General features: G+C 35.1%; 1 protein-coding gene across 2 annotated transcripts; it reads right to left on the bottom strand.

Annotated features, from left to right (window-relative positions):
• Positions 1 to 1,412: 1,412 nt before the first annotated feature.
• Positions 1,413 to 10,262, bottom strand: LOC128986670 (RNA-binding protein 41-like). Of its 2 annotated transcripts, none has more exons than XM_054407153.1 (7): positions 10,227 to 10,262; positions 8,924 to 9,077; positions 8,299 to 8,559; positions 7,382 to 7,646; positions 6,429 to 6,746; positions 4,495 to 4,642; positions 1,413 to 2,121 (listed from the first exon to the last, which is right to left on the bottom strand). In XM_054407153.1, the coding sequence occupies exons 2-7, from the start codon at positions 9,070 to 9,072 to the stop codon at positions 2,027 to 2,029; spliced, it is 1,236 nt and encodes a 411-aa protein (XP_054263128.1). In that variant the 5' UTR covers positions 9,073 to 9,077; positions 10,227 to 10,262; the 3' UTR covers positions 1,413 to 2,026. The 2 variants fall into 2 exon arrangements, with proteins under 2 accessions (XP_054263128.1, XP_054263127.1); XM_054407152.1 differs by lacking the exon at positions 10,227 to 10,262 and adding an exon at positions 9,967 to 10,207.
• Positions 10,263 to 15,134: the final 4,872 nt, after the last annotated feature.

Raw genomic sequence — 15,134 nt, 5'->3', positions numbered from 1 at the left:
TTTTTTTATCAAAATTGTTGTAGTTGATGTGAGCCACCTAAAGACTGCGCTGATCTAAATTACCGTATTCTGTCGCATACACAAATTTGTTACCAAGTCAACCTTAGGGAATGACTTATGGTGAGCTATAGCAACTGTTATGATCCATCAACCTGGTCCAAAACCAAGAATAAGGTATAAAATATAAATTCAGACACTAGCACATTCTGTGACTGGCTCACACAACTACGTTCTTTTTTTAATAAAAAATTGGCATCAACTGGTCCATATAGATAGGATGTCTAATGAAACCTACCCGGTAATAGCTACTTTCCTAAATAGGGAAATTCGCTAACAGACGACTTCTTCAGGTTCTGACTTCAATAATTCAACGACATGGATGGATGGACTGGGCGAACAAGGGGACAAACAAACTAAACGAAAACGACTGAAATTTGAAAAAAACTCCAGGCCATGGCCTGGTAGAATTAACAATATCGCAAGTAGTGTTGTTTAGCGCCAGATGATAACAGTTGTTTAAACACTACTTGTGACGTTGCCTTGCAACTTCGAAGGCCTGGAGTTAAAAGGTGGCCGTGGTACCAACTGTAATAGAAGTATTCTATGAAAAAAATCCTTTAGTGGACTTCTATTGCGGCTTCAAAACTGCAGTCTGTGTGTAGAAGAAACTATTATTATTGCACCTTACTATTAAATATGATTGCATTGGTTGGTTTGCGTTTGAGAGGGATCAGGACAGGTGGAGCTGTGGTCATGCTTGACTATTCTTGTGTTTGATTCCATAAACTATGCTTTATTCCTTTACTTAATTAAGATACTTGGTTATCTGGATAATGCAATATTGCTTGGGTACAGTCGTACTTGTGGAAAACAAGGCCACTAGAGAGTGGACTGATGTCTCATATCTCTCTTTGATAAAGTTATGGGAGCAGGGGCCGACTCCGGGAATCGTTCTTTGGGTAAGGGACTGGATATACCTGGCCTACCCTCTGGAGCCGCCTGTACATGGGAGCGCCCCAAGGCTAAAATGTGCTATGATAAGCTAGTGTGGCCTGAGTACCAATTTGGTTTACCTTTTACACTGCTGACCTATCCAGTTGCGTCCACTTCTGCAATAACTCACTTGTTCCATCGAAATGACAAATACAAATTTGCATTAGCCATGTCAATCTCTTTATGTCAAAAAATAAAATAAAATAACACGGTATTTCATCCAAACTTGATTACTCGCTATAAATCTATAAATCATAATGCTATGAATCAGTAAAGGAAATAAAAAACCAAGTAATCTTTCGCAGATATATTTAGTCAACAAATAATAAACTAATATATTTTAAATTACGGTATTTAAAATGTAAAAAAGAGAAGTACTAAAAAACACTATACAAAAATGAAATGATGTTACTGCACAATGTTAAGTAAAAGATTAGCTTTAGACATTGAAGAAAAACTTTGAAACTACAATAAAAGAATTATAAATAATACATTTTTAAACTCAATAACTGGTACATTTTTCTATGGCGCAACTAAATTTTATAATAGATGGGAAACTATCGAGACTTAAAAAAAAAATTAAAATTATATTTCTTGAATACATTGCTTTCTACAATATTTGTAAGGTCTGAAAACAGTTAAAAACTGCTAGGGCTGTCAATGAAATAGCAGACGTTTCGCATTAGCATTGCTTGGGGCGGTGCCAAAGCCATCTTAGTATCTGAGCGTTCCTACACTCAGTAAACATCCAGCAACGGGAGCGTGTGTGCATCATTTCTATTGTACTTTGTCAGCAGTCGAGTGTTGCAGTGCTTGAAAGTTGCATGTGAATTATGTTGGCACTACTCGGGTTACCCGTTTAATACCAGTTTTACAATCAAAAATCAAAAGTACCAACTCGGTTGTTTTGACTGGCAAGTGTATCCTCCCGGAAGGATTATATTTTCAGTAAGACCAAGGTTTTCGCTGTGTAAAATCGTTTGTCTTCTGAAGAAAGAACCATTATTATTCCACGAGGGAATAGATCACAACCTCATGTTTGGTTTCGGCCATATTGGATGATGATTGGCTTCCCTTTCACAACAATTCCATTGACCTCCTCCAAAGCTTTTGTGGCAACTTCACAACCTGCAATAAAACATAGTTGTTAATGTTTGAAAAACCATTCCAACATGACTGCAAATAATGCAGGTACACAGCAAAAGAAATTTAGTATATAAAATAAAAATAAATCAACCTCTGGTATTATAAACAGGACCTCTGCATTTAGGCAACAACTGATATGTTTGTTATCCTAAAACACAAACTTAACTGTTAACAACTCCAAAAATGTACATGAAATTATAAAATCGCTTAAATTTTCTCATATCTGGTAACACTTAAACAAACTGTTTACTATGACAAAACTACATTTCCTTATTATAAGTTAAATCTACAACAATCACTTAAGATGAAAAACCTTTTTGGAACCGATGAGTTATCAGCTGAACTCATTAACACGTTCGCTACTGAGCGTCGCATATATGCGACGCCGCGGTCATTGCCACAGACCGAGGTATACATTTTAATCTTACACATAGACCGGCTGTCACTTAGATAACAGTACACACAGACCACGGGCGAAAACCTGTAATACAGCGATCATTTACATTGTAATGCACTACAATCGTGTTTGTAAATAATTTATTCTTGTTTTTCTGTATTTTTTATAACCTTTTGTAATGTCGCATATTTGCGACGCCCGGTCTACAGCGAAGACAATAGTGAAAATTATCATAGTTTTCTTGAAATAGACCAAACGTCGCATATATGCGACAGTTCATTTTTTTTGTGTTTTTAATTAAAAGTAAGTAAAAAATAACAGATTATTCAAGAACAGTTTATAACTGAACAAATATAAAAGCTAGATAGGATAATGCAGCATACATACTGCATACATACATACAGCGATGCAGAAAAGTAAAGACCAGTTTTTCAAACTATCATATGACGTCACCAATCATCATATCCACAGACCAAGCGACCCAGTTGTGCGTCAGACATCTCTGTAGACCACTGCAGGGAATTCAGTGCCTTCAAATAGACCGTTACAAAGATATAAGCATTTGAATAACATTAGAACCCCAACGTAAATATGTGACGGCAGTCTATTTTAATGTGACTAGCCGTCGCATATACGGGTGGAAACCGGCCGTCGCATATGTGCGTCGCTGGTCCATGTGAATGAAAAATTTCGTACTATTGCAGTAGCGAACGTGTTAAAACTACAAAAATAAAATAGCAATACCATTGACAGACCTAAAAAACAAGTCACTCTCACGAGAAATATTCCAGGTAAATTAAAAGCTAAAGTTTACCTAAAGTACTATAATGGACCAACCAAAGAAAGAAATAGCTGCAGACCAATCACCCTAGTGTCAACTAAAATAAATTATCAAAAAGATACAACTCACATAACCCCAACTCGATCTTCAGTAACCTTCTCAAATTGTCAACAGTACAAATTTATCAAAGGAAGATTTAACAGGTACAGCCTTAATAAAACGGTCGGAGCACATACTAGACCAACTAGAAGAAGGCAGTGCTTCTACAAGCCTCTTCCTAGATTTTAGTAAACCTTAAGGCTTTCGACTGCCTTAACCACCAATTTCTTCTAACCCAGCTAGAAATACCAGATATAAGAGGAAGATCAGCAGAAGGGTTTAAAAGTTCCTTTAGTAACCGAGACAGGTACTGCAAATCATAATAGTCTAATTGGAAATAAACGGTATCAGCAATCTGACATATACTTTCTCCCATTAGCTTGTCAACAACCTTTAGTTTACACTAGTTTAGTTAAGCTAGCAATTTTTACACAGACAAATTACACTCAAAACCTTTTTATTTTATTTTTTAAATCCATAATTTTTACAGCCATGGGGGGTTGCACTATGTTAATAAGAATTATAATGACCATCACATAGGTACTAATTTCAATCAAAAACCGACTTTTTTCAAAAATATGATTTTCTTTTATTTTATGGGGTTTTATTGGGAAATAACATAAATTACAATAACCTTTGAACCATAATTTGTATATATTTTTTGTTAACCAGAAATGGGAGTTCTACCATTTTGTTCACAATTTAAAGGGCTACAACATACTCAATTTTTATCAAAATCGTTAGGGCCATTTTTCAGAAAATTTGATTTTTCCATTATTTATTGGTTTTATGGGAAAATCACCATTAAAAATAAAAAAAATTAAAAAAATGCCTGGAGATACCAAGGAATTGTACCTACATACCAAATTTCATCAAAATCAAACTACAGGTGGGGTCTGTAGCTCTGTAGATACACATGTGTGGCCATCACTTCGAAAACCACTTTTTTGGGTTCAGGGAGATCCAAAACAGATCTATCTATTCAAAACTCAAACTCATAAATTTTTACAAAAACAATAATTTCTCCATATAAGGTACTATGTATAGGGGGAGAAAGTAAAAATAAAATAATACTTACTTCTAAAAGTTACAAATGCTTGACCTCGCAGTTTCCCAGTCATTAACCGAAAAATTATTTTATCTTCATTTTGCTCTTGAAATTTTGCAAATATTGCAATCAAATCATCTTCTGTGACATTACTGTTGAGATTTTTTACATACAATATCTGAAAAAGTCATAGGTACAAGTAAATAAAGCATTCTGTGTAAGTTTATAAGAGTCTAATCGTAACTTAGCCAATTAAAAACAACAAAATTAATGTTTGGTTACATTTTTTTTAGAATAAAAACAAAAGTGGTTCCCACCATTTTTTTTTAAATTATGGATCAGCTGTCAACTGTTGTTCCAAAGCTAGGGTGAGGTGGAGGGAATGGAATCGCTTCCCCTCAAACGGCCTTTTGTGAACGGGGTGTAACATGAAAATTGACTTGAATTAGTTCTCTAAATAACTGAAACTATGGGGATTAGGCTGCTATTTGTTACTAGTATTGCTTTGCCTAGGTCTTACATCAAACACCAATGTATGTTTTCTGATATCTAACCTTTTTGCGTTCTGACCATAGGCTCCGTCCTGTTTTAAAAGGTGACATATTAGACGGCTTCTACCATAGCAAGGTTAAAAGGTATTCTTTTACTTTTTAGCGAATTTCCCATATAGGGAATAAGCTATTACCGTAGTACTCATGGTAAGACCTGGACCCGGGACCGATTTAATTTTTCATTTTGAGGTCCCTAGAGGCCAAAAACACCATCCGTTCAAATTCATATATATATATATATTTATATATATATATATGTGTCCGTTAGCGCGATAACTCGAGCAAAAATGATCCGATTTTGATGAAATTTGGTACAAACGTGTAAACCTACGTTTATTCGAACGAGTTCGCGATCCAGCATAATCGGACCATGGGAACGGGGGTTTATGGGGGGTTTTATGGGGTAAAAATGGGTTTTCCCATTTTTGACCCTAAAAACAAAAAAATTTGCAATTTCTTTTCAAACCATTTTGTAGAGCTTAAAAAAAGAAATAATTTAGTATATTGAAGCGCTGTTTTATGCATAACGGTCACAGAGAAAATTAAAAAATAGTGTAATTTAAAATTCCCATGTTATTCTTATGGAGAAAATGAAAATTGTTGTAGTTTACTTGTTTATGGATATATAATGATAAAATTTGGCAGATTTATTTATTTCATCCTATACTATTGAGGTATGGTCAAAAATCACTTTTTACCTTCCCCGTAGCAGCAAACCTAAGCACTCGTTAAATCTAATGTTATTTAAATAGGGAATAAATACCAATGTCTTATTTATGGAAATATTTGAGTAAAAATGTAATCAGAGAAGTTGAAATTCGCTTAGTCTGCAGGTTTGCTGCGGCGGGGGTATCTATATATATAAAAGGCAAAGCCCTCACTGACTGACTGACTGACTGACTGACTGACTGACTCACTCACTCACTCATCACTAATTCTCCCACTTCCCACTTACCTAGGAGGCTGAAATTTGGTACACTGATTCTTTAGGCATTAAATAGGAAAACTAAGTGGTTTTTATTCTAATCGGACTCTCGGGCTCCGCCCCAGTGGCTCTGGAGTTTCCCATGTTAACCTAATGAGTACTCATATTTAAATGGAATTAATGAATCATAACAGCTGTTTCAATTAAACAAGTTGGTTCTGTTCTGTGATGTTCAATAGCATTAAAGTTACAAGGATTACCAACAGAGTGCAGCACTATTATTTTTTTAAATTTATGACAACAGCTAATTTGCAACCAAAAGGTGAGTGAGCGTAGCGAACGAACTTCAACCCGGAGGCGAGTTAGCGTAGCGAACGAGCTAACCTGAAGGTAAGTGAGCGCATTTTTTAATAAAAGCTTAAAATTTATAAACCCTAATGTGTTAGATTAGGCCTACTGTACTCTCTGGATTACTCTCTTTCAGTTACCTTAGAAACAGGACCACGTTGATAGTTGTGAAACCTCGGAAGATTCCGTATCTCCTGCTCCGTAAGTCTAGCAGAAACGTCCAGATTCTGAGTGGGAAGTTCCAGTGCTACAAACGGCTCACCCGCCAATCTCTCCGTGCCTTTCACTTCAGGTGTATGGAGTTTATCTTTGCTGTCGAGAGGGACGATTTGTCCGTTTTTCACGGTGAAGAAAGTTTCTCTCTTGCAAGTGGCGATCCTGGTGGGCTTAGGAAGGATCACGGGAGGTTCTATACAATCCCATAGAGAACTGTGTGGTTTGGGAGGCTTGTAGTGTACCTGCGGAATTCAAAAAGGTTTATAAACAAAGTTTCACAATGATCCAGCAATTATTTTAAGCTATCACTTTGTAAGTGCAGACTTTTTTTCAAAATTTACCTCTACAAGGCTGTGAATTTCTTAATATATATTTAGATTCAAAATAATGTGGCTTGTGAAGACGTACTACTCTACATTAGACAAAATAAATTTTTTTTAATGATTGTCAACTTAGTGTTAATGTCACAGCAGTAAGTATTAACCAACAACCTCAACTTCATGTGAAACACCTAAATAGAGTTAGCACTCATGTAACATGGTTTAATCATAGCCTTCTTTCTTATACATGTTCGAGTTTTTGGTGTGTGGCAATGTCGCACTGGCCAGCCTATTGCCATGATAATAACAAACGTGTAAACATAAACATTGCACAGACGCTCCATAATGAATTGATGCAACAGCTATTTCAGTAGGCTAGAATTGCGGCGTTGCAACTTTTGTCTTGTCGAGATCTTGCATTTGAGAAGGCTGGTTTAATACAACCTGATAAGAGTAATTTCTTCCAGTACAGAAGGCTAAATGAGCTCAGCTAAATGTTTATTATCTACTTTGTACTCCTGATCAGGCATATGGAGACTTTCATTATCTTTACTCACCACGGTTGGCTCTTCCATCGCCTCTACCAATTGTCTCCGCTTCCGTCTAACTGTCTTCGCCAGTTTCTGAGGGTCCGCCTCAGCCTCTCGGGTCAACGCCAGTTCCATCTCACCCAAACTGTGGATCGGGTGACCCAGAGGCTCGGGTGTCTTCTGGACAGTGCCTCGGGTGTTCTCCATCGCAAACTTGTACAGTCGGGTCTCTAGAGAGTTCGGCTTTACACTATAGGCCAGTTCCATATCTCTCCGACTCAGTGATTGGTCACTGGTGGAAAACAGACCAATGACATTCCAGGCATAAAGAGGAATATTGCACAATGTCTACAAATTTTTGTTCAAATTTTGTTTGATCCAATCGATTGTCAAAGCCCCAGTTATCCGAGCCCTCTTATATATAAGCTCTTATATCGTTTTAAGCCTTAATATAACTATTTTTTAAATTTTTGGTCAAAAAACAATAATTAGGCCTATGTTATTAGAATACCACACAATACTAGGATGGCCGCCAGCATTCGCAACCTGGATGAGTTGTCTGTAAAACGTAAAACCAATAGCAGTGGCATTTCTGCTAAAGTATTCACCGGCATAGCCTTTTGTCATTACGATGTTTTGATACTGACCCGATTGACTTCCTAATGTGGTACCGTAACTCCTAATGTCAAAATCTAAATGACCTATCTATCTATACAAGATCTCGGTAATCTATGTAGTCTCGGTCCTGACAACCTTGGTTAATTGAGTGTTGTAGAGACTAATGAACTTGATAACCATAGCCTACCTACAATATTTGTACCAACCAAAATTATCATAAATGATAATAGTCACTATGGATAGTGGTAAGATTAAATAAGACTTCTTTGTCCCCGCAGCAGTCATTACCTCGTACCGTATCAATCTTCAAACACTTGTATACTTACCTACTTGACTTGTTGGATTCAATCTGCTGAGCATGCCGGCTAGAGGCAGTGACAGCCACAGGAGATGCTTTACAATCGCTATAGTTGCTTGTTACAGCGTTTGCATCGTCCCTAGTCAATTCTCGACTCTTAAATTCTTGTATTTTTTCAGCTCTCAGTTTTCGTTTTTCAAATTCTTGTAAGGTGCTGGTTCCGGGTGAAAATTCTCCAATCGTTACACATCCAACTCCACGTTCAAATTTCTTCTCATATTTTAATTGCCTGAAAATATAAATTGTATTAACTTTGTATTGCTTAATAGACTTAAAAGGAGAAAATTAGCAATTTTATAGAAGTTAGTACCTGGAATTTCCGTGTTAGACTATCAGGTGATCAACATCGGAATCATCGTGGTCGTCATATCTTTTTGCTAAAGTAAACACCCGATAGAGTAATTGTCTCCAATCATCACGGCATTTGTCTAGATATTTTTTTTAATAAGTCATTTATATAAGGTGGATGGGGGGGGGGTTTAAATTGAGACCTTTGAGGGATACCTACCAAAAATTATTCTCTCATGTCCGGGAAAAACCCCTAAAACCAATTCAATCAGTTACTTAATTTCGCTGCGTACGAAAATACTTACTCTTCAAGACTGATGTTGGTGTTGGTTTGCTTCTGAGCCAGCTGTTTTATTAAGAGCTCACCAGCTGATGGAACGTGTTCTGGAGCTTCATCCTCTTCCAATCCTCTCCTCGCACACTTTGCAGCTCTTGAGTTCTGGACTACTGCCATTGCGTCTGCAAAATTACTTCAAGTCAATGCATACATGAATAAAAACTAAGTACTCTTTATGGTAAAAGGGTTTTCTACAAATTAAAAAGCTTAATCCAATCCAGGTGTAAATTAAGTAACTAAAATTTTCTTAAAGCCTAAAAATTCCTACTCCTAACTTAACGAGAACTACTTGAATTAATACAATGTCTAAATATTTAATATATAGAATAACTTATTTCAGGAACAAAACTAGTCCCTCTGTGAAATTATCCACACACAACTTACCATAAAAAAGTTATGTTCTTATTCTTAGGCTTAATTATATTATAGCAATTTTAGATTAAAATAACTCCTTTCGGTACTTTCCTGTTAAAGGGAACATTCACTATTATCGATGATTTTTTCTCGATATATCGATATTAACAAATTGAAACATATCAGCTGACAACTTATGATAAATATTGTTCAGTATCAACAAACAATAATGGAATGAAACTGTTCTAAAAAATAACCTAAAATAACTAACCAAACTTGCAGTAACATTTAAAAATTCCTAAATCGCATTAAGGTTTAATTACTAACCAAATCGATAGTTTCAATCAATATTAGCATAGCCCAGTTAAGAAACTGAACCCACGGGCATAAGGAACCAAAATCGGGACTGTTGCAAACCCACAGTCATCTTCATAACCCTCAGAAGAAAGTTTGTTTGTTTTTTACCTGTTTTGTTTTTTGTTATGACACAGTCAATACCTAATTTAGCCAGCCCTAGGCTCAAAGTGAAGAAGGAAGTACAGTAATAGGATAATAATCGATGTTGAAAACACAAATAAAGTCTTGTTGTCAAAATGAATAGTAGCTGTATCGGACTAGCAAAGAATAACACTTAACTTACTATCTATATCTATTTACCTAAATTTGTTGGCTTATAACATGGACGGAATTTTTAGGTTATGTTTGTTACTTTTTATGTTATTGTCAAAGGTTATGTTTGTTTACTTTCTAACATACTAAATATTCAGAACCAAAATATTAAATGAATTCAAATACATTTTTACCAAATAAATTATAGTATTTATAGTTTACTTATGAATCAACAAAATAAATTAGATAGGTCTATCGATATTACAGTAAAATGAATAACAACAACAAGTCAAGACACACATACATACAACACAAGGCAAAACAAAAACTAAGCAAACACAACAACAACAGCTGTAGTGTAGACTCCAGTGTACAGTAGAAGAGAATTGAAGTGAAGATGAAGATGACAAAAATGTCACTATCAGCTGTGTGTGATTATTTTTTATTGGTTTTGTAGAGAGAAAAGAATTTATTTACAAAAATAAATACATCTGCCTTAAAAACTAAGTCTAAGAAAGGTTGCCAATGAATTGTGGAAATTGTAGATAAATCTGATAAATATCACTATTGATTATCACATAATTGTTTCTTGTTTATGGTCACGTTAGGAGTCCTAATATAGTTTAAGTGTAGAGCACGTAGCCTAATTGTCACTCTATTCCAGAGAGCACAGAATTGTGCTCTCTGCTCTATTTGGTACTTTGGTACTATCCGAGGGCCACTTATTTTAGTGGGATTCTTTTACTGGAGACCAAAAATAACTACATAATTTGAAATAACATACTTTAATTATTGACTTAATGTCCAAATTTGACATGATTAGTGGCCTTTTAGTTCTGCCTCCCAGATGGCAGCAATGTCGGTGAGGGAGGATTGAGTTGAATGTGTACTAATACATGTACTCCACCTAGTACAAAAAAAATATAGCGGTATAGTACACCGCTGTATACGGTGAGGTATACAGCGCACCGAAGCGGTTATGTTAGGTTGGGTTATCATAAATATGTTTGTAGGATTTTCCTCGTTTTGTTATGAATCTAACGATGCTAGATGAGTAACGATACCGGAGACATCGATGTATAATAACTCTTATACATCGATGATCGGAGATACAAGCGGTGACAGGTGATGCGCGCGCTCCGGGCAACGATCTGACCTTGGTCTACTTGGAGGAGATTTGGTGGGCATGACTCATCTCTGGTATCGTTATGAATCGACGAACCTATGATAACCCAACCTAACATAACCACGACAGCGCGCCCACTAAAATAAGTGGAATCCGGATAATACCTTCGAAGCAACCATAGATAATCAATCATCAATGAGACCACACTTAATCTTGAATTCTAATTAAATAAGCGGGGACATTAACTTAACATTATAATAGTCTAAAAAAAAAAACAATTAACAACAACAATGCAAATACGCGACACACTATAATAACATTTTTTCTGGTCTATTACATCCCTTGAATTCTATGTGATTGATCTGTAAAAAATGGATTTTCTGTCAATAAATATGATCAAATTAAATGAAAATAATGTTTTCTCAAAAAAGTGGCTCACCCTCAATCAAAACTTATCTTCTCCCAATATGAATAGTTTTTTTTTTTAATGCAGATTATTATTATAGTATGAGATTTTTATATTACGCAAAGGACTAAAATATTTAGTTCGATCAAGAAGGCTGTGCTGTAGTATGAATGCTGATTGCGAGTGCAGCTTTTGGCTTTTGACAAACTAGCCTGAAGATAGGTGACTGACTAGCCTGAAGATAGCTGACGATCCTATCTGACGACCTAGATTTTTTGCCCTTTTGATTTACGACTTGCCAGTGGAAAGTAAGCAGGGTGCAAATAAAAGTAGACCTCAAAGTTAATCTTTGAAAGTGCTATTAGTGGTATGGGAGCTGGGAGTATAATTAATATTGTGAAACTTAACGATGTGTTTTCTTTTATTTCGGTGATTTTTAATCAATGTTGTTGTAGTTTAATACAGTATTGGCGTTGACTCACAGCCATACGGAGAACAACTCATTAGAAAATATTTCCTACTGAAATATCCTAAAGAATGCGCCTGGTCCCTTCGTGAGTGTTTGGGGAGTTTTGGAATTTTGTAACGTTCTAAAAATGCAACGCTTGCATCGAGAGCTTATAATTCCACGAATGGAAGTCAAATCTTTCCAAACCAAACATATTTCAACAAATTACAAGCCAACTGTATTACTCAACCTATTTAGCACGTAGGATAACGCGGGTGTTAACAACATAGTTGTAAACGTAGAGTTTGAGAATAAATTATGATTTTCGACGACAATAACAACTAAAACTTAGGTGGTACAAACATATGTACATGTTATAAATAATAGTTAAATCTAGAATAAACTACTAGAACATGAATATCACGAACGCGAACCCTAAAGAAATAGCACTGAACATGACTAAGTAGCGGATAATTCACGTAGAATTTGAGAATAAATTGTGATTTTCGACTACTATAACAATTAAAACTTAGGTGGTACTGCTAATTAGCATATGCACATGTTATAAGTAATAGTAAATTCTAGGATAATCTACTAGAACATGAATATCATGAGCGCAAACCTTAATGAAATAGCTTTAAAAATTGCTAATAATTAGCCTAAGCGATGGCTCGTGTAGTAGAGTGTGAGAATAAATTGTGATTTTCGACGATCATCACTGCAAAATCGTAGGTGGTACTGATGATTCGCGTATGCACATGTGATAAATAATAGTAAATTCTAGAATTGTAAACTACTAGATCATGATTATCATGAACGCGGACCTTGAAGACATAGCTTTCAACATGGCAAATAATTAAGGGATGGCTCGCGTAGTAGAGTGTGAGAATAAATTGTGATTTTCGACTACTATAACAACTAAAACTTAGGTGGTACTGCTAATCAGCATATGTACATGTTATAAGTATTAGTAAATTCTAGGATAATAACCTACTAGAACATCAATAACACGAACGCGAACCTTAAAGAAATAGCTTTAAAAATTGCTAATAATTAGCCAAAGATGGCTCGCGTGTAGAGTGTGAGAATAAATTTTGATTTTCGACGATCATCACTGCAAAATCGTAGGTAATACTGATGATTCGCGTATGCACATGTTATAATTAATAATACATTCTACGATAGTAAACTACTAGAATATGAATATCACGAACGCGAACCTTAAAAAAATTGCTCTGAACATTGTGTATTAGGGCATGGCTGGGTTAGGGTCTGAGAATAAAACGTGGTTTTCGACGACTTTCACTTCAAAATCGTAGGTGGTACTGATAATAAGCTTATGCACATGTTATAAAAAATAGTAAATTCTAGAATTGTAAACAACTAGATCATGATTATCACGAACGCGAACCTTAAAGAAATAGCTTTAAAAATTGCTAATAATTAGCCAAAGCGATGGCTCGCGTGTAAAGTGTGAGAATAAATTTTGATTTTCGACGATCATCACTGCAAAATCGTAGGTGGTACTGATGATTCGCGTATGCACATGTTATAATTAATAATACATTCTACGATAGTAAACTACTAGAATATGAATATCACGAACGCGAACCTTAAAAAAATTGCTCTGAACATTGTGTATTAGGGCATGGCTGGGTTAGGGTCTGAGAATAAAACGTGGTTTTCGACGACTTTCACTTCAAAATCGTAGGTGGTACTGATAATAAGCTTATGCACATGTTATAAAAAATAGTAAATTCTAGAATTGTAAACAACTAGATCATGATTATCACGAACGCGAACCTTAAAGAAATAGCTTTAAAGATTGCTAATAATTAGCCAAAGCGATGGCTCGCGTGTAGAGTGTGAGAATAAATTTTGATTTTCGACAATCATCACTGCAAAATCGTAGGTGGTACTGATGATTCGCGTATGCACATGTTATAATTAATAATACATTCTACGATAGTAAACTACTAGAACATGAATATCACGAACGCGACCCTTAAAAAAATTGCTCTGAACATCGTGTATTAGGGCATGGCTGGGTTAGGGTTTGAGAATAAAACGCGGTTTTCGACGACTTTCACTTCAAAATCGTAGGTGGTACTGATAATTAGCTTATAAACATGTTATAAATAATAGTAAATTCTAGGATTGTAAACTACTAAAACATGATTATCACGAACGCGGACCTTAAAGAAATAGCTTTCAACATGGCAAATAATTAAGGGTTGGCTCGCGTAGTAGAGTGTGAGAATAAATTGTGATTTTCGACGACTTTCACTGCAAACTCGTAGGTGATACTGATAATTAACTTATGCAGATGTTATAAATAATAGTAAATTCTAATATAGTAGTCTACTAGAACATGATTATCACGAACTCGAACCTTAAAGAAATAGCTATGAACATTACTAATTAGCGTATAGTTTGCGTAGAGGTTGAAAATAAATTGTGATTTTTGACGACTATTACTACAAAAACTTAGGTGATGATTTGCTTACACAATTTCAATGAATAATAAACTGTAGAATCGTTAACGACTTGATTACAGATATTACTAACGCTAAAATTAAAAAAAATATACTAAACATTGGGCGATACGGAATAGTTCACGGTTAGTTATAGGATAAATTTTAATATTAGACGACTTTTACTGCGAAATCTTAGTTGATAATGAACTAATATACTAATATACTGAGCTAAGATCATTAGCTTATAATAGTCTATAACATTTAAGCAGTGTTAAGTTGATTACTTTCTGGCCAGGGACGGTACTTTAATAATTAACAATGAAATGGCGACCTTACAAAGTAGGATGTTTATTACAATGTACGATTGTGTGCAAACCTTTGAATTCTGTTTCAATTGTTATTTATTATTGTAGTATTTTATATTTTAACACAGCAATTGATATTTTAAACAAATTTTGTGTATAATTCGTGTGTAAGTTGACATATATGATTCATGGAGTTTGTAAAGAGCCTTACGTGTTTCAAAAGGATAAAAATGCATCTGTAGAGTAATTTTCCTTCTGACACGCTCATTGATGAAATGAAATTAGATTGGACAAGGTGTTTCTTTATTTTTCTAATAAATTAAAATAATATTATTATATTTTATAATACTATAAATCAAAATATCTCCTATTCGCTCACTCCTCGTTGTGAGGCACGGACAGAACAACTAGTACCTAATAATAAATGATTCTAGAATCGTATTCTACTTTAGTA

Source organism: Macrosteles quadrilineatus, unplaced genomic scaffold, assembly GCF_028750875.1.
Source record: "Macrosteles quadrilineatus isolate MER2022 unplaced genomic scaffold, UCM_ALF_1.0 Scaffold_2__2_contigs__length_208266976, whole genome shotgun sequence".
Taxonomy (NCBI): Eukaryota; Metazoa; Arthropoda; class Insecta; order Hemiptera; family Cicadellidae; genus Macrosteles; species Macrosteles quadrilineatus.
Note: the sequence above shows the minus strand (reverse complement) of the source record. Positions and strands in the feature narration are given on the sequence as shown.